This window comes from Gavialis gangeticus, unplaced genomic scaffold (genome assembly GCF_001723915.1).
Source record: "Gavialis gangeticus isolate Ggan-Ray unplaced genomic scaffold, GavGan_comp1, whole genome shotgun sequence".
NCBI lineage: Eukaryota > Metazoa > Chordata > Crocodylia > Gavialidae > Gavialis > Gavialis gangeticus.
In genome coordinates, this window is record NW_017729030.1 from 6354435 (window position 1) to 6380068 (window position 25634).

The window sequence follows — 25634 nt, forward strand, 5'->3', positions numbered from 1 at the left end:
TCCCAGCCTGCAGCAGCAGCCTGTCCTTGCCCCGCGCACATATCTGGGGCACATGCCCCCCATGCCCTCCCAGGGTGCAGCTAGCAGTAGGAGCCACCATCCCCTCCTTGTGCCCCGCCCCTAGGATGAGCCACTTGCACCTCCGTCCTGCACTCTACCCTGACTGTGCAGTGCCTGCCCCAGCCCCACTCCCTCCCTCACTGCTGTGGCCTCAATTTGCTCCCCCCACATCCCTTCCCTTACAACAGACCTATCAGCCATACCTGGCTACTCTTTATACTGCCAGGCTGTGTTCCTGGCCACCTGCGTGCTATGCTGCATCTGGGTGTATGCATGGGGCATTTATTGGTGACGTTATCAGCCGATTGGCAAGACTGTCAATTTTTCTTATATTGGTGCTGATTCAATGTGGGACCCATGTCATTAATTCTACTGTTCAACCAGTTCACAATATCAATCTTCTAGATTGTTTTCATTAGTCACTGGGAGATCAATTCCAGTAGACTCCCGGGCAATCCAGGAGGGTTGGCAAGCCTAGGGTGTAAGGACCCCCTCCCACTCCCTTTTTGGCACGCAGCCTCTGCAGGCAGCAGCAGCAGACAGGGGCTCTCGTTCCTGGAGCAGGTGCTGCCACCCAGCAGCATGCGGCTCCAGCCAGTTATGCACATTGCAGCGAGGAGCACAACCTGGCCGGGCTGCCTCCATTGCTGGGGCTCCCTGCTGCACAAACGCAACTCCTGGACTCGCACACCACTGGAGGGAAACTCCACGTGCTGGAGCTGGCTGCCTTCACCGCTTTCTGCCATGCAGGTCCTGGGACTCCACAGGGAAGCGGGGGCCAGGGCTCCCCTCCACTTCTGGTGGAGTTCCAGGACCTTTGCAGCAGGGAGCTTCCCCCTGGTGGCATGTGAGTCCAGGAGTTGCATGTGTCTGGTGGGGGAGGCCTAGTGATGGAGGTGGCCCAGCCGGGCTGTGCTAGTTGCTGTGATGTGCAGTACTGGCCAGAGCGATGCACTGCCAGGTATCAGTGCCTGCGCCAGGCATGAGCACCCCAAGTGCCCTTACCTGCTGCTGCTGGTGCCACCGCCTGCAGGGGCTGCACACCATGAAGGGAGTGTGTGAGGGGTCCGCACAGATGCCATACACCCACATTCTGACCCCCCCCACATATACATGCCCCCACACAGCCACATCCTCTTATAAGCCCCCCCACCGCACCATATACACACCCTCCACACCCAACCGTGCACCCCCCTACACCCCACCATACATACACAGACAAACACACCTATACTCCAGTATACATACACATATGCAAACACCCCCCCACACAATATACAAGACTAAGACTTTATTTTTGAGTTAGTATGCAATCACCCTTATACAATATGCAAACACAGACCACGACAAAAATATTTTCTGTAATAAAACTAAAACATGCTACAGTAGGTGTTTGACTTTTAGTATACGATTTGGTTTTTTTTTTCTGGTTCTAAGATGGCAACACCCCTTTCCCCCCACACACACCCAAAAGGAGTATTTCTGGTGGGCAAGGAGAGGGACTTATGGTGGCAAAGGTCAGGGGTTAGGGGTGGGACTTCCAGTCCCAAGATGGTGGCCAGGGGGCAGGGCAGCTATCAAGGGGCAGGGCTATCCATGAGGCCTTTGAAAGCTCACCAAGCCTCATTAAGCAGATCTCCAGCTGAAATAATTGTCCGTCTCTGTACTAAGTTCAAGGCAGTAAAGTAAACTACCTCGCATAAGTAGTCTTGATGCTTTTACTAAACTTGTTCATGCCCAGGAGTTAGTGTGGAGAAGCTAACGTGTTACAAATGTACACCCTAAGTTACTGAGCAGTAACTTCCCCATATAGAAAAGCCCTTATTTCTAACAACAAAAGATGGAGAGAAAAGTATAAAAACACCCACTCTGTTAGGCAGCAGCCATGAAGGGAAGCAGGAGGTAAAAGGGGAAGAAGTGTTATGAACATAGGGTGGAGTCTGTATTACAAAATAATGGCATAATGTCTTGACATATTGCACGTGTGCATCATTCTTCACATCAGTAAATGACCTAATTGGCGTGTATCATCCAGAATGTCAGAACAGATGGCCACAATGATCATTGTCAGCTTTACAATCAGTACATCTCAGTAAGGATACGTCCTTGTTGAAAGTCCTTTGGACAGCTTTGTGGTTCTGTTTCTTTGTTTAGGGCTAGAAAGGCCCCTCACCAAAAAGCCTGAGAATGGGTGCTTCTGAACAAGGTTCTTCAGGAAAGGCATATTTTATTTGCATAATTGGACAAAGCCCACAGCCCTCGTATATCCTTAATAGCAGTATTTCAAGTCCAGCCTCCATGTGGTCAAATGTTTCTTCATTCCCAGGCCCCAATTATTTTTCTGTTCCCCCTGAACATATCTAGCATATGTAACTGGTCACCATTCCTGTACCACTTTGGATAACTATCTTAATGTCTGTCCTGAGTCACTGTACTACAGATGCTGAGAATTTTAGTTCTGCTGTGGTTAGATATATAATTAAATCAGTCTGTCAGGAAGCTTATGCTTTTCTGTTAACTATCATTTTCTTATTCTTGTATCCTTGTATTTATATATCCTTATTTGCTCATTTGCTGTAGACCAAATGAAACAGAAGATGTTATATATAGCGAAGATGACGCAATTTTAGAGGCTGCCCAGATACAAGTAGGACTGAGGTAGGTCATCAGCAAGTAAGAAACTTTATATTTAAAAGCTTGTGGCCAACTCGCTCATCCTCTTGTTATACCTTAACAGATATGACCCAAGCAGTTCAAGCTTTGTGATAATTGTTGCCCAGCTCAGAAATCTTCCTGCCTTCTCTGTCCCTCTCGGCTCCAAAGTGTAAGTAATACAGTTATTGAGCAAATATATTGAAGTATTGAGCCTTGATAATGTCACAGCTTTTTCGAGGAAAGGCTCACTTCATTTTTTTAACAGCACTAAACTCTATGTATAACTTTTCAAACTGTAATATTACACAATTTTACAGATGCCAGGTTAATTGGGGGGAGAGCAGGATATTATAGATACATTTTCATGTTACACTAAAAAAATAATTGTATCTAATGGAACAGAAAATGTTTTTTGCAATTATGCATCATTAGTTTCTTTCAGAAGGGATGGTAACTTTGCGGTTATTGTATAATTGTATTTTATAGTTAAAAACAGCAGGTAAAACGATTCTTTGTTATGATCTTCCATGCTAGTGCTCAGAATTCTGTTCAAACACATGAGCCTATGTTTATGTAAAATTGTGTTAAATAGGCCACTTTCAGAGTTAAAAGTAACTTCATAAACCATTAAAGGTAACTTAAAGAACTACAGGTGTGATGAAATATTTTGGGGCCTTGCTGAAGTTAGTGCTATACAGATAGCAGAAGTATAAGTAACAAAAGTAAGAAGGCATATTGATAAGACTAGTGAAAGTGGCTAAAGAAGGAAGAAATAAAATGGAAAGCTCATAGAAATTAGAGTGGCAGGCTTGGATTAAAGATTCTATCCAGTCCAATTCCCAGTTTCTATTTCCACCTCTAATTAACTTGCTGTGGTACTTTATGCACAACTTGCACCTGTTTTTCAGTCAGTGAATTGGGTGCAGCAATACTTCATTTTTTTCAAGATGCTGTTGTAAGATTTTTTTAGGATCAAAGGTAGAATAAAGCCAGCCCATGGAAAAAGAGGTTTTGGGGGAGTTTTGCTTGTTTTGGGGGTTTTTTTGTGGGGGTGGGGGTTGTTTTGTTTTGAAGGAGAACATAATTTTTAATTGGATTTACAGATCAGTAAGAAACTGTGAAAATGAAGGAAGATATGTGTGATATGATCTTGTTTTTTTGCCGTGAATAATTGCGCACCTACTGGTAGCGTTTCTCCTCAAAGCTTATAGCGCTAGAATTTAAGGAAGACTAAAAGAAGAAATTGACATAGTTGAGATGAAAAATGGTTAACATACAGTATAAGGCAAGGCAGTGTGGCACCTTGTAGACTAATTTGTTCAGAGAGGCATGAGTTTTCATAGGCTGTAGCCTAATTTATCAGGTGCAGGCTGTAGCCCATGAAAGTTCATGCCTGTGAACAGGTTAGTTTATAAAGTGTCACATTGCCCTGCCTTCTGTATAACTTCAGATTAACACAGGTAACTATCTCTCTATGCTTTTACAATGTAAGTAGGGCTGTCTACAGAGTTAATTCAAAATCAGGCTAGGAACAAATAACAGCAATGTTTACAGTGATAGTAAAAAAGAAAAAGAAATGTTGATTCAAGATTTTAGCATGAGATTGTAGGAAGGATTAAGGTCAGATTTGGACTTATTTTTTAGGCCACAAAAAAGACTTAAAAGTCATATGGTCAGTTGCAGAATCACGAATTGTCATAATCTATTACTAACACTACCGTTGCTTTGTTAAAGTGTACAAAACTTATAAAACCCAACTTCTTAGGCCATATTTACAATTTTAGCTTGTGCAATAAAAAAATCAACAAACTCAATTTCACTCTCATGTGCTTAATACTAAAGTGTATTACAGCAAGATAATATTAATTTAGAGAAAAGATACCTTATTATTGGTAGGGACCTACTTAATTCACAGTTTTCCAGCTTTTGTGGAAACTGAAATTGGCTATTGTCTGCGAAATCAAAAAACCCCCCCAAAAACCTTACTAAAAATAAAATGCTGGCTCCCCAGTGGGAGTCTGTGTTGGGGGAACAGCCAAGGTGACCACCACCTGGCCACCCCTGCTGCTAATTTAACTGAGAAGGCTGCCTGTCGCGCAGCTGTGCCTCTCTTAGCCAATCAGTAGCAAAGGGCAGGGCTGTACAATGGACAGCCATCTTAGCCAGTCAGTGGTGAGGGGTGGGGTCACCGGGGCCCCTCAGCCAATCAGTGGTGAGGGCCAAGCTTGCCACGAAATTGGCTCTGCACGTTGTGAGCGGTCCACAAAAATCCCTTTTGCTCACCCCAACTTAGGTAGCTCCTTATTTATTGGCCTCTTTAATTTGTAGAAGTGTTGATATTTATGGTAATCTTTTGGATTTCAGAGTTTTTAAACTGTTTAGGAAAAAATAAGTTGAAGGCATATCTGTAAGTGATAGAGTTAAACAGTAAAGTTATGGCATCCATAAAAACAGACTGTAGGAATAGAAGTTGAGCGCCTTCCATATAAGAATAGAAGTCAAAAGATGAGACTATCTGCGAAGTAACATTGAAGTCACCTGAAGTGCAGTGATGGATAAATGAAGAGGTCCAAGTGAAGTGTCTTGGAAAAGAGGGAGGAAGGAGTATAGAAAGGCAGGATTCAAATCAGGCAGTAAATCAATGAATGGGGAACTACAGTTTCTTGGCCATGGGTGCAATGACTGTTGAACTTAGCATGGTGTTTTTAATACCAAGTAGGATACAAAAAGGGGTGATGCCTGTGAAAAAGGATAGAGAACTAATAACTTCTCAGTTAAGTCAGTAAGCACAAGTGGGTTTTACGGAAGCTTGAGTTCTGTTGGACTAGTCTTTGTTCACTTGTATCAGATCGGCTGCTAGTAACCATGTTATGGACAAACCTACTTCAAGGATAGTGTTAAACCCATCAGACTACATGAGACCAATGGTGAAAGGGTCATTTATTACTACAAATAATACCAACATAATTTTTAAAATATTATGTAAACCAATTCCTTGTTTGCATTTCAGCATGTTCTCTGTGTTTTAATTTAGTCTGTTCTCTTCTTTGAGATTAATCTCAAGATTAATACTGCTGCTCTGTTTCTTTGGCTAATATCGCCCCTTAAAGCAGTTTTCCATTTTTCTCATGTTCATTTCCTTGGGAATTTCAAGAGACAGCATTTTTCCACCCTACTTAAGTTACTGTGACTTTTCTTTCTTTTCCAATGCCCCATGCTCCTAAAGACTCTTTCAGCTTTCTAGTATTTTGGTTTCCATTAGGAAAATGTATCCCACTTTGTGGCATAATCTTCAGCTTCTCTCACTTGATCCAAATGAATCCTTTGCTTTAGTATTGAATCAGCAATACCTACTTCATCTGTCACTACCTTCCCAAGCAGCAGAAATAACTTTTTGGGAAATGGTTGTGCAACATGCAAGTGGGAAGTTTCATTTATCAGTCCTCTCCTCCTCTCTCCTTTCCCATTGAATTTTTGTCTGTTTATTTTCCTGGCATGCAATTTTCCTTCAGTCCTTGTGTTCAGCTTCCCTCTGTGGTGGAAGGCAGCTGCAGTGATGTACCTTTTTCTTCAGCAGTTGGCAAGTGTCCCCTGCAGTCGCGCATGAGAAAATACAGGGCTAAAACATTAAAAAGTTATTAGGGTGGGACTTTGTGAATGATCTGGTAATGTAAATAGTGCACTCTAAGGTGCTATTTGGTACACATGTGGATTATTTTATTTTATTCCCTTCAGGTATGTTAGGGTAGCAGTACTTCCATCTTCAACTGACATCAGCTGTCTGTTCCGCACTAAAGTCCATCCTGCTATGGAAAGCATTTTCTTCAATGAGATATTCAGAGTAGCTATTTCCCAAGCAGCTTTGCAGCAGAAGACCTTGAGAGTAGATGTCTGTTCTGCCAGTAGAACTCGTCGGGAAGAATGCCTGGTATGCATTTTTATTATTAGCTTTGCTTGGCATGCATTTGTTTGGGTTTTTTATTTTCTTCTGGTAACGAGGCTTCAAGAAGTCTGCAACGCTTCAAGAATTCTGCAGCACATCACACTGATAATATACAATTCCATGTCTGTACCATCTGATGTTGGGTGAGAGCAGTTTTAAAAGCCCTGTTTTAATATTTTGCACAGTCCCACAATGAATTTTATTGCCCTTTCACTGCAAGCGAATAGCCTAATTCTGCAGTCCTTTCTGTAGATGGAAATTGTACTTACCTCTTTCTGAATGTCAGTGGAGCTGGCCAAGTGTAAAACTGATGTGCAGAATCAGGTCCACAGAATATATAATAAAATGATACACAACATCTTTGTGAAAACAAAAACCACTGTATGGAATGTAAAATAAAATAATTCTCCATATATCGCTGTGGATTATATTATGTTCCCTCTTTTGAGTCTAGTATGCTTCATTGAAATAAAATGACTTGACATTTATCAGCCAGGACACAGGAGGCTGACATTATCCATTTGCCTGCCTCTGACGTTAAGTGCCATCATCATTACCCTAATAGCTTGTTCTCTTTTTTGTCAGTGCTACCGTTGTATGAAAGTGACAAAAAAGTATTTCCTGTCTAGGAGTCATTCATGGAAAGAGGAGGACTGCTTTATTTTAACGTCTCTCTCTCTCTAGTTTCATTTTTGATCACTATTATTACCATGTGAAGGTGGATTTGAAAATGGGCGCTCTTAGCATAGATGGGGCTGATTTAATAACTGGATTTTCTGTTATATAAACTGATAATATCTAGTGCATGATGCCAAAAGGAACCTCAAAGCCTATGGAAAAATAGCTTGGACTTCTTGGGAGCAAGAGAGATTCCTGGTTCAGGTAATAGACAGCCATATTTTACGCTTGCCATTACCTGAACCAAAGAGCTTTCTTGAGCTGTCTTGCATACATCATATTTTGTTTTGATTACTGTTTTTAAAAAACCTTTGCATTTCATTGTGAGGATGAAGTGTCTAAATGTTAAAGTTTTTAAATATTTAAATGCTGATCTACTAGCTTAACATTCATAATCATCAGTATAGCTGCTTATAGGCATGGGAAAAAAAATGAAACGGTGCTTTATTTTCAGCTCAGTGCACCCCTGCGCCGAGCACAGTGCATGCCCAGAAGAGGCATTGCATCAGTTTGACCTGACTTCCCCGACATCTGTATAGATCAGGTGCTTCAGAAGGGCTGTTTGGTGCTTTTATTTAATAGCTGATTGAATCAACTTTAGATAAAAGCACCAAAAAGCCACTCTGAAGCGCCTGATCTATACAGACGCTCAGGGGCCTGGTGAAACTAACACACTTCCTCATCTGGTAAAATACTGGGGTGTTTTTTTCCCCATGTCTGTCAGCACCCTACTTGCATCATGTAGACACAATACTGTGAACTAAATGTATTTGGCAAGGAAAATATAGCAAAACGGAGTAGAGCAAAAAATACTTTTAAAAAAACAAATATTATCTGTAATCTCAACACCCCTAATTCAATCACTTACAGAAAAATGTATTTTTATTAGTTTGAGATTTATCATGTTGTTGAGTAAACTGTTGTATTATAAGTTCTTCTACAATTTTGAATGAACTATATGTAATTTAACTGCAGTACTTCAAAAAAAAATCTTTTAGATTTAGACCTATCTTGTAGACAGTAAACTTCAATTTGGCTTCTCACCATGAGTCTGATGATGGTGATGAGTAGCATAGTGGGATATAAATGATTTTCATCCTTTCTTATTACATTTTAAAAAGATGCTAGAAACAGAATCTAGCGGAGTTAATAGATTTCAGCAAGCTAGGCCAGAGGGGTTTTGCCTTTGTGTTTTGGAAGTGAATTAAATGCTTGTGGATAGCCTTTGGGTTGGTGGACAGAGTTGACCAAAACTATGAAACACTAGGTTACTCAGAGGGAGTGAGCACAGCATCCAGAACACAACAGCTCACAGAGTACAAAGAATGGAAGAAATGAGGGGGAGGGGTGCTGGGGACAAAGTCAAAATGAAGGACTGAGAGACGGGCACTTTGCAGAGAGCCCTGCACAATGCTTATAGCTAAGCACAGGAATAAAGCAGTCTAAGAATTCACTGGATGTCATCTAGAGAATCTGTGCTTGAAATGTGAGGGATGCAGAAACCCATAGTTGCCAAATACTTCTGTTCAGTTTCCTCTTTCTAGAGGCTAGATGGCCATCTTCAGAGGCTAGTTCCACGAAGAGGTAGTCAAGGAAGTCCTTGAACTTCGTAGAACCACAGACAGGGAAAAAATAAAAACAGAAAGTGGGTGAAAGTGCAGTCAAGAACCTCTGCAGGGGATCCTAAAGGAGCCAGAGGAGGAGCTGACACCTGATATGCTCCACATACATGTGTGTCAGGCTCTCTCCCACTGCAGAAGGGACAAGTATCTTGCATGTCAGTGAACTGAGCCAAGCAGGTGCCCAGGTGGCTCTGGAGGTTAAAATAGAGCATGCTTATTTCCGCAGCATGGACCCAGCAGCGGCAGTGGAAGTTTCACCCACAGTATTCAGCTATTCTCACCTGAATGCCTCCCCCCCCGAATGAAAAGGCAGCGTAGTCTCTATGAGTGTTTACTTTTGTGTCTTCATTGACACTGCCATTAAGGTTAGCAACTAGTATCTGTTGTGTGGGTGATTTTATTTTGCAATGGACCCCACTACCTGCTGGGAAATGAACTGAGATAGACCTGAATACCTTCCATGTATGTTATCTGCCAATGGCATCATGGTTCACTCTGCAGCCAACTTCAAAAGCTCTTTATTATTTAATATTATAGAACAATAACCCCTCCCCACACTTAATTTCATTCTTTATATTGGGCTCAGAAGCTCCTCTCCTTCCCCCCACTTTTTTTTTTAATAGGTGAATAATTAATTTATTTTAAAAAGAGAGTGAAAAAGGGGGAGGAATGAGGGAGTTTATACAATGTAAATTAGCTGGCATGTATTTTCATTTGCTTTTTAAAATCTGTTTCATCACTAGGAGGAAAAAAAACAATGTGTTTTGAGCTGCGAGACAACCAGAAATAGGCATCAAACTTTTGACATGCATTTACATGAAAAATACCATAGAATAAATTTTCAGATGTCATAAAGGAAAAATGACCTATCTATACTTTTTCTTTCCCTTTCTCATTCCATGTAGGGTGGAACTCAGATCAGCCTGGCAGATTTATCATTTTCTAATGAGACTTGTACTCTGTGGTATAACCTGCTCCCTTGCAAGCAAATTCAAGGGAATAAAAACAAGATACAAATTGAGGAATCTGTATTTCTACTAAAACAGCAGTCATCAGGCTTATTGGACTTGGTGAGTAACATTCTTTGGCTCCTTCAGTAAAAGCAAAAAGAAAGGCAGTAATCCTAAGAAAGCAGTCCTCCTTAGTTATGCTTCTTATCCCATCATCCTCACTCACTGGCTTCTGGAGGGCTGAGGGCCCCACGTATGCATACACTTTTTGTGCATGCGCTTGTCTTTATTCCAAATAGTTTTACATGGTGTAGAAGTTCCAAGCATATGCAAAGGTGTTTGTAGGATTGGGGCCTAATCGTAGGTTACAGGATTGGCTTTGGCGTTCAAATGGCTTTTCTCTTCTGCTTTGTTGTTGGTGTTGAGGTAGGCTCTGCTTTGTTGTTGGTGTTGAGGTAGGCTCTCTCTCCTTGTTGCTAATTTTCAAAACAGCTTTGTTTTTCATTTCCTATCCTTATATTTCCATTGCATTTAAAAATGCTCTGTATATATACGCCCTTGCAGTTGTTATAACCTTCCAGTTATGTGCTTGTTTCACAAGAAAGCCTCAAGACATGATTTTAACAGAATGGTCTCTTTCTATTTCGGGTATTGTAATCAATCAGCAGGAGAGAAGCATATTGGATGGCATTACCCTATTAAAAACATAATGTACTTTTTTGGGCGCTTTCACACTAACACAAATGTTGAGTTGTTAATACACTTGGAATGCTGATCCCAAACTTAATTGTTTGCAGTTTGCCTTTTTATTGTGATCACTTAGCCACATTTTGTTGGTGTAAGGGAATGCCAGGGAAATATGGCTCTTGCAAGAGTTCTCATTTTTTACCTAATGTACTGTGTCATCTAGCTCTGCATTCATTTCCCCTATTTGTATTACTAGGATGCTGTGTCAGCTCTCCTGGAGAGGACATCTGCTGAGTTGGAAGCAGTAGAACAGGAGTTAGCTGAAGAGGAAGAAGAGGAGCAGGAGCAGAGGGGCCCTGAAGAAGACTGGTAAAGCTGTTCTTTCTGTTTGTTCTTTCTGTAAACTTAGTACTAGGCTTAGGAAAGCAAGCACTTTGCTTTCCAGGAAAAGTATTTTAGGTCCTCTGCGGGGACAATTAATTTATTTTCATTTAGGTTTATTACAAAACACACTGGTGGTTCCAGTATAGTTCTATGAAATCCACTCAGTATTTACTTCTTCACTGAACATCCCCCAGAATGTCACACAACAAATATTAGTTGTTCAGTTTTATTGCAACCAATATAGGTTATTTATATAAGTGAATGAGATAAAATTGAACAGGATTTGTGGGGAGGAGAGAAACTGCTGTGAGTTATGTACCATTGACTGGTACTCTTGTTTTTGGAGCAGTTGTGAACTTTCTCTCTGAGTGGAAAAGGTTTCTTGCTAAAGTATTACATCTGTTCTGGAATTTAGGAACAGTCTCTTTCTCCTTTTCGTTAGTATACAGTCATGCAGAGGGGTGGCATGGGGGCTTGCAGATATTTTTATGAGGGTTTGTGAGAGCAATAAATTATCACCAAAGCAGCCTGTGGCTATCAGAGTTAGTGTGCATGTTTAAAAATGTTCTCAAAGGTGAATTGTAACAGAGCTTTACAGGGTTTTTTTCCTGGAGCATGTAATTAAAAAAGTAGTCATATGAGCGATTTGAAAGCTTTTTTTTTGGTGATACTTTAATCTTGCATTTTATAATCAAGGTAACACATTGATGACAATATACCTTTTGTACAAAGTGCAGGACTTGGGCATTCCAATATTTTATCTAGTGCTCCTTGTCAGTTTAAGGATAAACTTGGCTTACTTTTGTTCTTACAGGTTAGAAATGCTAGCAGAGGCATCTGATGAAATTGTGGATGAAGAGGAGGATGAAGTTACACTGGCAGTGAAAGGCAAATGTATAGATAACCTGGGGTTATGCACTGACACCACAGACACAGATGAAGGCAAGGATGGGGAAGAAAGTAACCATGCTGATGCCTCTCACAATCAACTGACAGCCCTAGTACCAAATCTGGTGAATATTTACTTTAGACTTTGATTCCCTAACACATACCACATACTTGTTAGAAGATACCTTTTAGCGTTATGAACTATATGCATGCCCTTTTACTTAGATATATGCTGTAATCAGGATTGAAAGCTTAAAATGTGTCATGGCATTTCTATTATAGCATTTTTGGTATGGTAGTTTTGAGAAAAATTAGCTTGGTCACTTGAGCTGTGCAAGTAGTAATTCTCAGCCAGCATCCTGTGGTGCTACCAGATCCTTTGAAGAGTGCTGTGAGGGGATAAGCAAGGTGTGAGGAGATAAACTCAGGCTCAGACTTGTCCCTGCCTACATGATCCCTTACCCCAACTGTCTGGTCCCTGCAAGGAAGGAAGTACTGTAATATATAATTTGGTTTTTGAAACTGGGTGCCACATAATTTACAAAAGTTATGGAGAGGTGTCTCAAATCCAGAAAGGCTGAGAACCACTAATGTGTATGTAGTAAACTCCTGCCATGTTCTCCCTCTGAAACCTGAATTCTTTTAACTTAAAATCAAAGAGAAAACTTTAGTCTTCATTTGGCTTCTCTTGAGTAAGGGAAGATTTCAAGTGGGAAGAAAATCAGTGCAATAACTTTAAGCTTATGAATGTTTAAGATTATCTATCTATCTATCTATCTATCTATCTATCTATCTATCCCCTTTTTTTCTAATTCTTCTGTTAAGTTTGTAATTAAACAAACAGAAAGCCCTCCAACCTTTGAAGGAATTAGGAGACTCAGCTCTACATCTTTCATTAGTTTTAATAGTTTAAACAGAAAAAGTTGTGTAGACTGAGGAGTAAGTCATTCAAAAAAGGAAATTCCAAAATATATAGTGTCTTTTACACCATTCAGATCAGCCACAATGCACATAGTATGTGTAGTAAATTCTGCTTCTGTATCCTTATTAAATGAGAGTTGGTTTAAAAAATATCTTTCTGTTCTCAGAAATCTCCATAGTTCAATGAACATACCCCAAGGTGTCAAGTTACAAATCCTAAAACTAATATCTCTTTGCAACACCATTCTCAAATCCAAAAGGCTTAATGAAAATATGTAGCTATGTGGATAAGCCTTGGGTATTTGTTCCATGTGTCAAAGAAAGGGAAACAAAAGCAGCAGCAGTAAAGAACGACATCTTAGTTCTGTGAAAATCCTCCTAACGGCAAAGTTTGATACTTGATAATAACTTATTGGAGCTGTCATAAACTCCCAATTAGTGAAGGAAGCAGGGAAATAGACCTAGCACCAGTTCAAAGGGCTTTGGGACCCTTCTGGGTATCAGGCAGATCCAGGTCATGGGCCTTATTAATCAAGGTATTAACTGCATGTCTGAAACACCAGTGTTCACCTTCCTTCAAGTTAAGCTCATGCTGAGGTATTTTGCTGAGTAGATGCTTGGACTAGGGAGTAAGTCAGGAGCAGGGCAGCCTATGACATTGCACTAATAGTTTGTGTGAGATTAGTTTTATTATGGACGAACAACTTCATAATAGAAAAAAGAGGGAAAGAACCGTATATGTTTCAGTGGCACAGTAAAGGGAGCATAGCAGAAATAAAAAATTAATCTATATTGAGGACAGAGCTTTAGTACAGAGTACTGAACTTGCAGATTAGCAGCTTTATAGGAGATCCAGGGTGCCCCAGCCCCAGCAGTAAGTGTTCTTGTCTTGTTTCAGGTTGATCATTCTGTTTTAGGGAAGCCAGGAGCCAGGGCTCTGTGAAATTCCCAAGTGACCTTTTGGGTTCATGGAAGCATCAGCCGTTTCTCTAGCACAGCACTACAACTGTGCTGGTCTGCATCTCTGACCTGCAGATTGAAGGGCTTGCCTATTGTACACATTTTCAGGGTTATGGTTTACAGATTAGTGAAGGCTTTATGTAAGTTTCATATGAAAATGACAAGTTTATTTGGCACAGGAAACACCTACAGAGGTTTGTCTTCTAGCCTTACTTAACTAAATGCTGCAGTATTCAATTATATGCAAATTAATTTGCTTTCTGCATTGGATTTCACTGGTAGTGGTGTGGGGGTAGAACGCATTGTTTGTAAGATGCACAGAGATTTTATCTGTCTTGTATGTGTGTGTAATTTGTTTTTATAAATTCCTTTTGACAGGTTGATAAAGAGACTAACACTGAGGAAGCAGTTAATGAGAACCTGGCAGTCCGACCCAAGGACAGAGCCAGCTTGAGTTCTAGACAGCGTCCTTTTGTCAGAAACAGCATGATAGTACGCTCACAGACCTTCTCTCCAGGCGAGCGGAACCAATACATCTGTAGGGTAAGAGGAAAAGCACTCTGTGAAATGCCATTAACTAAAGAGTCATTTAACTTCTTGGCAGTGACACGTTTATGACGACAAGTTGTGTACTGGAAAAGCCCAGTTTCACCTGCAAGAAGCTAAATCCATTCACTTTCATAGATTTTTCAGAAAAACACACCAAGTGCAATGGAATGGGCTTATACTTGAAGGTATTTCTTCTTACAGAATCTTTTTATTAAGGGTAAAATTTGCTCTTTCACAGAGGGCCAGCATGAAAAGTCTTGTGCTGGCTGTCTGCACAGGGGTAGGTTTCATTGCATGAGCAGAGCTATAATTCACATATATCAGTGCAGTAAAATAAGCTGTCCCTGATCTGTGGAGCCTGTTAGGAAAGAGTTCACTATAAGCAATCCCAGAATTACCATTTTCTAATAACATACAATTTAAAGGTAACATAGTTTGAAAGAGCTTGGCCACCATCAGTTTTAAATTGCATCTTGAAGCTTAATGTGACCTCAAATTGGGTAGTATGGTTAGCATCTTTACAGTGCCGTTCTGAAACCCTGTTGCAACTGAGAAGCAGGGTCTATTAGCCGAAGCAGAGTATCCCTCTGACATAGCTATGCTTCTGGTACCCAAACAAGCTAGCTTAGGTATCTCTAGACAGCATTACTCTAATACCTGTGGTGAACATAGAGAAATAGCACAGATCTTCCAAGGCATGATTTACTGCCTAAATCCCCAGACAGTCCCTCCTCCCTTTCTCTGCAGTGTGACACTGAAAAGAAAACGTCAAGTGAGTGTGTAGTCTGATCAGACACCTACTGACATCCACTCCCTGCCTTTGAGTAATGGGTGCAGTGTGTTTAGCTCTGTAATGCTTCTCTTCTCTTATGATGTTTGAAAGAATTCATCTGGAGTGTGTAGGAATCAATACAGGGGAAGTTTTTCAAAGGCACAGAGGGCAAGTGAGCACCCAAATCTCACTTGTGCCTTTGGCAGTCTCCCTTGTAAAGTGATTAAGAAACATTTAGATATTGAAGTATGATCATTATAGTCAGTGATGAGTGAACAGCAGAATGTCTATGGTGGGAAGACTGATTTCTCCCTAGGGAAGTATATTCATCTTGCATATTCATTGTTTTCATGTACGTGCTGCACTTGTGTGTTTTAGGGCTCTGGGTTTGTCAGTCATTGAGGTTTCAGCAGTCGAATTTCTGCAATCCATATTTATTAATGCCCTTGCCCGAAGAACTGAACAAAATCTTTCAGATAGATATTTAAAGCCTACTATGTCATTTTCTTTGAATTCTGCCACCATATGCACTGATACACTAATAGATTGTCTACTTGAAAATGATCTATGAGAGGCTGCCTATGGTATTTACAGCAAAATTACGAAAAGATTGCTCTTCCTGGAATACAACCATCAGAGGTCCTGATTGCTGAGAAGTAGGAATATAATGCAAGGGGATATATTCATGCATACGTTCCTTCTAAATAGGACTAAGGATATTACTTGCTGGACAGGTGAATGCCCAGAGCAAATTGCTTTTCTCTTGCAGTTCTGTTGATAAGACCCCAGGCAGATGACTGGCAGACTCAACGTTGGAAACAAGATCATAACCCAGACAGAGCTTTGGCAGTTTGTCTTAGCTCCTCTAATGAAACAATCCACAAGACACTTTTCAGTAATATATTGTAACCTGTGAATGATTAAATTGTGGACTTTGATAATTTTGTAATAAGTGACTGTTGATGCAGTAGCATGAGTAATCTTCCACCATTTGCACCACTTGGTTTGTGCTGTAACTGTAGTATGATTTTCTGAGGAAAGAGCTGATTGTCTAAGGGTGTGGACAGACATAACAACTGAAATGTTTCCAAGCGAAATGCATTTGAAAACATTTCATAAAAGAAACCTTTCAGCCACATGACAAATGTATGCCTCTGGCTGAAAGATTTCAAAAGCTGTACCTTCCTCTCCAAGGAGCACTAGAACAGGCTGCTTGTCACTCTTCCCACTGCCCACACCCAACCCCTTCTCAGGGGCCACATATATAAGAGACATTGACTGCGCAGTTGTTACTGCACAGTCATTTAGTACTTGCATACAGAAAAACTAAATGACTGCCTGGTAGCATTCCAGGACAGCTTCTTAGTGATGCTGACTACACAGTAGCTTGTTACTAGGGCTGTGCAAAACAGTGCCATTTGGTTTTGACTTCTGTTTCGCCGTTTCAAAGGGGCAGTGTTTTGTTTCTTTGTTTTGTTTAGTTTGAAAGCACTGTTCCATTTTGTTTTGTTGAAATTATTTTGCTGTTTCAAAATGTTTCGATGCATTGCCCATAGGCTATAAAGGGGAATCATGAAAATGTCTATAACTTTGTCGATTGTTGCCTGATTTGAATGAAAATTGCAGGGATGGTAGCCCCTTCTGAGGACATGAAGCCTGCCAAGTATCAAGGAGATAGGTGCAGGGGTTTCTGGGAAACTGCACCTCACACTGCTAAAATCAAAACTTGTGTCACTTCCCAGCAGTGGCAGCCTCCTGTCATCCTGTGTGCAGATCTGGGGATCCACACCCCTGGGAGGGCTGTGGGGCTCTGCTGGACTCCTCCCACAGGATGACAGGAGACTGCCACTGCCGCCTAGGACTGGTGCTGGGCGTTGCCTGCGACCAGCAGCGGCAGCCTTCTGTCACCCTGCGCACATATCTAGGGGTCTGCACCCTCAGGAGGAATCCAGCAGCACTGGGAGGGCAGGTTGAGCTCTGTAGGGCTGGCAGATCCACTGGAGCTACTTGGAGCACAGCCCTGGCTCTGAGCACAGCCTGGCACCTGAAGGCTCTGCAGCCCCACGATGCTGAGCCTGGTGGCAGAAGGTGGCGGAGAGCCAGTGACAGAGCTGCTCGGAGCACAGCCCTGGCTCCAAGCACAGCCCTGGCCAGTGGCTCTCCTGCTGCCAGGCATGGACAACTGGTGCCTTTTGAGCGACTGCGGGGGGGGTCTCCCGGCGGCTGATGTCACTGATGGGGGGTGGGTGTGAGGGGGCGCTGATCTCACTTACCAAAAAGCGGCCACACCACTTCCGGAAGCGGCGTGGCCACTTTTGCTGGCGGCCCCACTCCCTGGCTGGTGCTTGCAGGGGAAGCACTGGCACTCCCACCTTCCCCCTGCCCATTGCCTAAACAAGGAGCATGGCCTAACGGGGGGGGCACCAGCGCTCTCGGGGTGCACGTACACCCTCATGCACCCCCTATGCATTGCCACTACCACCAGTCTCAGCTCCATGGGACTGGCGGAGCTGCTTGGAGTGTGGCCCAGTGGTGGATGGCAGGGGAGAGTCAGGACTGCACTCCGAGTGGCTCTGCCAGCCCCACGGAGCTCAGCCCAGCAGTGGGAGGTGGTGGGAGAGCTAGTGGTGGAGCCACTCCAAGTGTAGCTCTGTCTCCAAGCACAGCCCTAGCCAGTGGCTCTCCCCCACCTCCTACCGCTAGGCTCAGCTCCATGCAGCTGCGGAGCCTCCAGCCACTGGGCTGTGCTCACTAAGGCTGTGCTTGGAGCCAGGGCTGTGCTCCAAGTGGCTCTACCAGCCCCATGGAGCTCAGCCCAGCAGCGGGACAGCCAGCAGTAGAGCTGCTCTGAGCACAGTCCTGGCTCTTTCCCTACCTCCTGCCACCAAACTGCTTCAAAACTCGAAATGTTTTGAAACTTTTGAAATGTTTCAAGTGCCCTAGTTTCATTTTGAGATTGTTTCAAAGCCTTTTGTTTTGTTTCGATTTCACTGGTTTGAGCTTGAAACATATTGAAACAGCTTTGAAATGAAATGCCCGTTGAAATTTTTCGCGGCCCTTCTTGTTAGTACTGTGCAGTAGCGTTGCGTCACACTTGTGCTACACGATGCTACTGCACAGTAGTAACAAGCTACTGCACAGTTAGCGTCTTGTGTAGGTACGGCCAGGGAGGTTAGAGCCAAGAAGTAAACAGGGCGAGGGGCTCCTTGGTCTCACTGCTAGGACTGTGATACTTCAGCTGCAATCCCCCTCTATTGCTCCCCTCCTCTTTCAGGTGAGCAGTTAGAGAGGACTGGGTGTGGAGGGTCCAGTTCTGGTAGGTGGCAGAGGCTCTGGTGAGTTTGCAGGGCGGGCAATTGTAGGGACAAGCCCAGCTCCAGATCTGGTGAGAGTCGTGGTTCCAGTGTGGCCTGTGTGAGACACTCCGAAGTAGTACCACATTTACTTTGGAGTGTTTCAGCAGCTTTTAGAACATTTCAAAAGGTTTGTACATGTCGCCACTGGGCCTCCGAAACATTTCACAGGAGTTTTGGAATGTTTTATTGTTACATCTGTCCACACCCTAAGCCAACACGGGACACACATACCTGGGAGGCATATAAACAGTATACCAAGCATGAGTGGCGGACAAGGTTCTTTGAGTAAATCTGATCTTTTTTATTAAACCAACTCAAATAGTTGGAAAAAATTTTCTTAGCAAGCTTTCAGGTTTAAATACCCTTTGTCAGACTGAGGAAGCATCTGCAGTGGGTGTGCGCTTTTCCTGGATGGAATGAATCCATCATTCATGTTACTTGCCAGCAGTTGGTGTGTGCCATCCAGGAAGTGCACACACCAACTGCAGATGCTTCCTCAGCTTTATGAAGGGTATTTAAACCCAAAACCTTGCTAAGAAGAATTTTTCCAGCTATTTGAGTTGGTCTAATAAGAGATCAGATCTACCCAAAGAACCTTGTCTGCCTATGTCCTTAAACCAAAACTGCTACAACCTACACCCCTGTACCAAGTATGAGTAGAACTTTAACAGTAAAACGCTAAGAGAGAGGATTCTGATTGCTGCTTCTTCCTGAAAGAGATGGGTCAGCTTTTAAAAAAAGAAAATTCTGAAACATTAATTTTCGTTAAGCAGTCAAACTGTCAAACAGTGGCTGTCTCCTCCATTTGCTTCCCTGTAAAAATCACAAAAACAACCCAATAACCACAGACTGGGGGATGACTGGCCAAGGTGTAATACTGGCAGAAAAGGGTTGGGTTTACAGTGGACCATAAGCTGAAAATGAGTCAACAATACACTGTTGTTGCAAAAAAGACCAATAGCGTACTGGGCTGTTTAAATAGAAGTGTCATTTGCAAGTCAGGGAAGGGGTTTCTTCCTCTCTCTCTCTTCAACACTGGCAAGTACCTCATCCTGGAGTACTTTATCCAGTTTTGGGCACTGCACTTCAAGACATGGACAAATTAGAAAGAGTCCAGCAGAGAGCTCCAGAAATGAGTAAAGGTCTGGAAAACATGGCTTGTTGCAAGGAAAAATTGGACAGTCTGGGGTGATGTAGTCTGGAGAAGAGAGGACTGAAGGGGAGATTTGATAACAGTTTTCAAATATCTGAAGGGCAGTTACGAAGAAGAAGGTGATATATCATTCCCTTTGGCTTTATGGAAAAGGACTACAAATAAAATGCAAGAAGGGATATTTGAGTTAGCTATTAGGAAGAACTTTCTTATGAGAGTTGTTAAGCATTGGAACAGATCAGAGGGGTTATGGAGTCTCCATCCTTGGCAGAGCAGGTCAGACAGACACTTGGCTGCCATAGTTTAGACAGATCCTTGAACAGGGATTGAACAAACTCCTGAGATCCCTTCCAGCACTACTTTTCCATGATTTGTGTGATTTTATGATGTTTGTAATGGGATGTCCGTGTTTTATTCCTTCTGTGGAAACTCCCATATTGTCTGCATTTGCAATGTAAATTAAACACTAAAAGTTGGCCTGAAATGACCTAATTGTATCTCTCAGGACTGTTTAAATAGTCTAGTTATGTAGAATTGGTAAGCTATTTTTAGCTAGAGACATTTACTAAAAGAGAACTAAGAAGCTATCTCTTCCTGGATGTTCGTTTATCAGGCTATTAGAAAATTTGTTTTATCATAGGAATGAAACAAATGCAAATCAGCATTCTTGAGGTTTTTTCCTGACCATTTACAGCTTTAATTCAAGGCTTGTTCTGTCTTTAAATATGACTGCTCTGTATCGCAATGTTTTATCTTGCATGTTTTGACAGTTGAATCGAAGTGACAGTGACAGCTCAACACTGGCCAAAAAGTCACTCTTTGTGAGAAATGCCACAGAACGGCGGAGTCTAAGAGTGAAAAGGGTAAGTAACTGTATGTAACTTGTAACTGAATGTGGTTTCAGTATTTGCAAACTTTCTTATTTTGTTTTAAATTATCAGCTTAATTTTAAACACCAATAGTCTACAAGTGGGGTGGCCAACCTGTACCACGAGTGCCACAAGCAGCATAGGCAGCTTGCATGGCACATGACAGATCAGAGAGGATACAGGTAGCATGGCAGCAGGTGGGGTGGGAAGCAGACCTAGAACAGGAGACTGGCAGCACAAGGCAAGAAGCAGAAAGCAGAACATGAAATTGGACAGGGAGCAGAGCTGGGACCAGAAAATAGAGCAGCAGATTGGGCAGTTTGGCACTTGGGGAGGGTGCGGGGCTAATTTTGTACCATGCCTCCCAAAAAGGTTGGCCTCCCTGCTCTAGAAAGTGCTTGAGAAAGCTTAAAGAAGAGGGACGTCCAAAAGTCATCTAGTCCAACCTTCTGCCTGAGGCAGGATCATCCTTGTCCAAACCATCCAATACAATCCATAATCTAAACTCTACGTAAGATTACCAGCAACACAGACCTAACGCCCTAATTTGCCACAGGTAAATCAGGGGGACCATAGCAGCCAATGTTGTGCTGCTATGAAATGTTGTTAGTATATGCTCAAGAGGGACCTGGTGACTGTCTATAAACTCACTAGGGGGGACCAGAAGGGTTTGGGGGAGACACTGTTTCCCCTAGCGCCCCCTGGCATAACAAGGAATAATGGACACAAATTATTGGAGAGTAGGTTTAGATTAGACATCCACAAGAACTACGTCACAGTCAGGGCAGCTAGGAGCTGGAACCAACTTCCAAGGGAAGTGGTGCTGGCTCCTACCCTGGGGGTCTTTAAGAAGAGGCTTGATGCCTACCTGGCTGGACTCATTTGAGTCCAGTTTTTCTCCTGCCCAGGCAGGGGGTTGGACTTGAAGATCTACAAGGTCCCTTCCGACCCTACATCTATGATTCTATGAGATCTTGGGTAGAAGGCCACACCCCCTGCTATAGAGGAAGGCAAAAACTCCCATACCAGTCTGACCGTGGGGGAAAATTTCTTCCTGACCCCAAATATGGTGATTGGTCTGACCCTGAGTGGAGGTGCAAAACCCTGGCTTTGGTCCCAGCAGGAGCGTAGGCAGACCCATTCAAAGTCCCCAGCCTTGGTTGTAGCCAACACCCAGTGCCTCTGACATAGGTTTAAAAACACCCTGATAAGTGTAGCAGAAAGGGGGGAGAGAAGGCAGGGGCAACCAGCAAAGCCCAGAAACGTGGGAAGAAACCCATAGTAAAATACAGGCATAGCTATGGTTAGACCATCCCTAACCAGTGACTGAAATGCCTGAACCTCCTGGAATCTCAGGTCCAAATTTTGATACAGTTGCCTCAGCCCTTCCTCCTTCCAGAGCACATACTGTGTCCGGGTCCTTTGCGTTCTGTCTGGTGCAGATGGATGGCAAAGATCCTATTGTGTTCCTTGTTTGAAATGGGGTTTGCTCTGGTAGTCTTGTCTGGAATCCCACCTTCCACCCCCCACCACTATTCGCATATGAGTTAGCTAAGTGCCACCCTGGCACTTCAGAGTTAGTCATTTCAGTGGTGTTCTGGTATTTTTGAAGAATATTGGGATCCTCCAGTAATGGGAGTTCCTGTACATATGTATTCTATACATGTAGAGAACATCTAGATCATATCCTAGGAATACTTTTTGTGGAAAGTCTAGGGAAAAAGTCATACTTTCAAGGGTTCAGGTGCATTTATATACCTTTTTTGTATGTATGCTTTCTGCTGCAAGAACTTCTGTGAAAAGCAAAAGGACTTAAAGAAAAGGGAGTATTATGACACCACATAAAATGAAGGTACACTCTCACAGAGGGCAGCGTGTCATGGGCATCAGCTCAACCTGCCCTCCTTGGCTGGTTAGCTCAGCTGGTTAAGTTGTGATGCTAATAATGCTAAAACTGTGGGTTCAATCCCCATGCTGACCACTTGCCCTCTTTTACAGAAAGAATATAGACAAATTGGAGCGAGTCAGTGGAGGGCAGTGAAAATGGTTAGGGGGCTGGGGCACATTACTTCTGAGGAAAAGCTGAGGGAACTGGGCTTATTTAGTCTGGAGAAGAGAAGACAGAGGGGGGATTTAGTAGGATGGAGCTAGACTGTTCTCAGTGGTGGCTGCGGCAGGACAGTAGGGAGTACTACTACGCTGAGCTTCCCACCTCAGTGTGCCAGGCCCAAAACCGTGCTTCAAGAGTCTTTCCTGGGATGCCTATGTCTGGCTGTCCCCTTTCCTGAAGCACACCCTGGGGTAACGCTGCCACCACCTGAGCAGTGGTCTCTGTTAGGGCTCTGTACAGCCCAGGGTACATAGACCCTGAAGACTTTGGGGGTGCTTTGTCCCTTGGTAATATCTCTGGTTGCTTCTTATAGCCTGAAGCTTCCCAGGATAATCTCAGGTAGGACTGTTTTAGTTAATAAACAGCCAAGCTCCCCTCAGCTCAGCTGAGGAAAAAGAGCAATAAAGTTTGTCTCTCTCCTCTTCCCTCAAGAGTACACAGCCAGGAGAGCTATAACAGATAGCTTTATTGATTAGAGAGGGAGAGAATGGGGGAGGGGTACAGGAAGAATGAATATTAAAAGAAAATGCCTTGACCAAAACAGAATAATGTGAGCCTTTCAAATATAGGCTTGTGGCCCTTTTAACATGCAGCTGAAAACTTAGTTCTAAACTAGAAGCCAAATTCCAGATTTCTATTTAAAATCTTCCAGAGAGTCTGTCTCTCATGGAGACGCATCCTTCTGTGTCTGTGTTCCCAAAATGACTGCCTGTCTCATTCCCAAAATGCCTGCTGCAGGACAAAGGAAGAGCGAACTCTCCGCTCCCTTAGGAATTATTACAGCCCAGTCACCTAGGTGACCAGATTGACTGAAACCAGGCAGTGTGGAAAAAACAGAGGGGCCTGAGCTGTCCCAATACAGAGGTGAGGCAGACCGCAGAGGATTTCTTCACACCGGCAGATGACAGAACAAGAATCGATGGTCTCAAGTTGTAGCAAGGGAAGTTTAGGCTAGATATTAGGAAGAACTCTCTCATGTGGAGGGTGGTAAAGTACTGGAACAGGTTATGAAGAGAGGTTGTGAAATCCCCATCCTTGGAGGTTTTTAAGACTCACCTAGACAGCACCTTGACTGGGATTATATAGTTGGGGATGGTCCTGCTTTAAGCAGGGGGTTGGACTAAATGACCTCCTGAGTCCCTTCCAACCCTAATTTTCTGTGATTCTACAACAAAAACCAAAGGGCTCAAGAAGAGGTGACGAGTTAAAAATATGGAAGAGTTTACATAGAGAAGGTTACAGAGTCTTGGGTTGTTAACCTTGAAGCTTCAAGGAAGAGCACTTAGGGCAAGTACAGGAAGGAAATTTGAAAGCATGAAAAATAAAACTGTAAAGATCTGGGGTGACCAAGTTATGGCTCTCAAGCCTGGAAATTTGGCCATGGGGGAGGTGTTGCAATGGTAAGGTGCAGTGACCCTGCACCACACATCTGGCTCATGGGTCATATGGGTTGGTCACCATTCATATAGGCCTCATATAATCAACCTTTGCTATTTGCCTAGGCCCCCAATTAGTAAGGTGTTTAAGAAAATACTGTGGTTGAAATCAGAGGAGCTGCTCCTGTACTTAAAGTTAAGCATGTTCTTAAGTACCTTGCTGGATAATTTAACACCATTAGTAACATTTGCACCTGGAAAAGCGTAAGACCATTCAGAGCATAATTATGTTGCTGTGAGGGTCATCAAAAGACTTTCCCCTTTTGTTGTTAAAATAAAAATCTTTGCACATCTGGCTGAATTAACAAAAAAAATTGACATTCCTTTGAAACTTTAGGTATGACCTAATGCAAGAAGCAAGATACCAGAGCAGGTGGACCTTTGGACATTGATCTGATCTGGTTTGGTAACTTTGCTCAGAAAAAAGTACATTTTGATTGCACATTGTTAACCAATGTGCAATCATTGTTAATATACAAATGCCAAATCCTTACATTGGCATTTGTATATTAAATCTATTCTGACTTAAGACACTCTCTTTCCTGAACCCCTTCAGCCTGCTTGCCAGCCGATCATGCGACGAGCAACGCAGGAATGCCCTGCACGTACTTCTCTTGACTTGGAATTGGATCTCCAGGCATCTCGCACTCGCCAGAGCCGTCTGAACGATGAGCTTCAGGCTCTGCGCGATCTAAAACAGAAGCTTGAGGAGATGAAAGCCAGAGGAGAGACGGACCTTCCCCAGTGTGTACTGGAGGATGAGCGATTCCAGAAGCTCTTGAAACAAGCTGAAAAGCAGGTAAAAGCAACCATAACTGTCTATCAATTTGGGTTGTTTGTTAATTTCGAAAGTAGTGCCTAAGCATATTAGTACTCATCTTGCTGTGATGAAAGCCGAAATGAACAATGTCTTATAATGCATCTGTAAGTGGAATAGATGTGCTGTAAAAATAACCCATGCATCCCTTACTGGAGGTTCATTGACATAATTTGATATGTTGTTTTAAAAGCAATTTAGAGAAGTATCAATTTTATGACTACTCACATGGCTGAATTAAGTACCACAATAAAGATACCACCCCACTTGAAACCTAAAGCAAAATGTATACCAGAGAATTAATCCAGAGGCCAGTGATCATCTATTAAAGTCAATTTGTTGACTACCCTGAAGTATCGTTGTTTCTGGAGCCATGTACTTCCCTAGCTGCACAAGTTTATTTTTGACTAGGACCACTTAGGAACAGAAAGGGTTTTGGTCTGGTGAAACAATGACATTTATTTAAGTGTTAGCTTGTTAATCTTAAATCCCAGTTCAGTTCCATGAAGTCGGTCATGTTTTTTGCTCTTCAGTGGCAGCTGGCAACTGCAAAGCCTAGAAAACTCTATAGAGAGGCACTAGACCATTTGCTCTAACTGTGGAATGGACTGTGCAGCCTACTTCCACCCCAACCTGCTTTTTCACTAGGAACATTACCCAGTCTTTGGCCAAAGGGAGCTGAGTTTCTCCTACTAAAATGTACATTTATATCAGAAAAGATTAAGAAATTAGTAAGAGACTGTAGGGCAAATAGAGAAGCTTTATACCTGGAACAGTGTAAATTTATAAACATTTAAAAAATCCAGCCCCTCCTCCCCTATGTC

The 25634-nt window shown here is 42.7% G+C and overlaps 1 protein-coding gene across 2 annotated transcripts in view; it reads left to right on the forward strand.

Annotated features, from left to right (window-relative positions):
• The window catches only part of WWC2 (WW and C2 domain containing 2), a 192668-nt gene that overhangs the window by 152077 nt on the left and 14957 nt on the right, over positions 1-25634 (forward strand). Inside the window, exons 13-21 of one of the 2 annotated variants that reach the window (XM_019521880.1) lie at positions 2641-2718; positions 2798-2884; positions 6451-6643; positions 9864-10028; positions 10852-10964; positions 11794-11992; positions 14127-14291; positions 20349-20441; positions 24550-24792. In XM_019521880.1, coding sequence (XP_019377425.1) covers positions 2641-2718; positions 2798-2884; positions 6451-6643; positions 9864-10028; positions 10852-10964; positions 11794-11992; positions 14127-14291; positions 20349-20441; positions 24550-24792 — 1336 coding nt within the window. Of the gene's footprint in view, positions 1-2640; positions 2719-2797; positions 2885-6450; positions 6644-9863; positions 10029-10851; positions 10965-11793; positions 11993-13686; positions 14093-14126; positions 14292-20348; positions 20442-24549; positions 24793-25634 lie in introns of those variants that run through there. The other variant, XM_019521881.1, reaches the window with a different exon arrangement.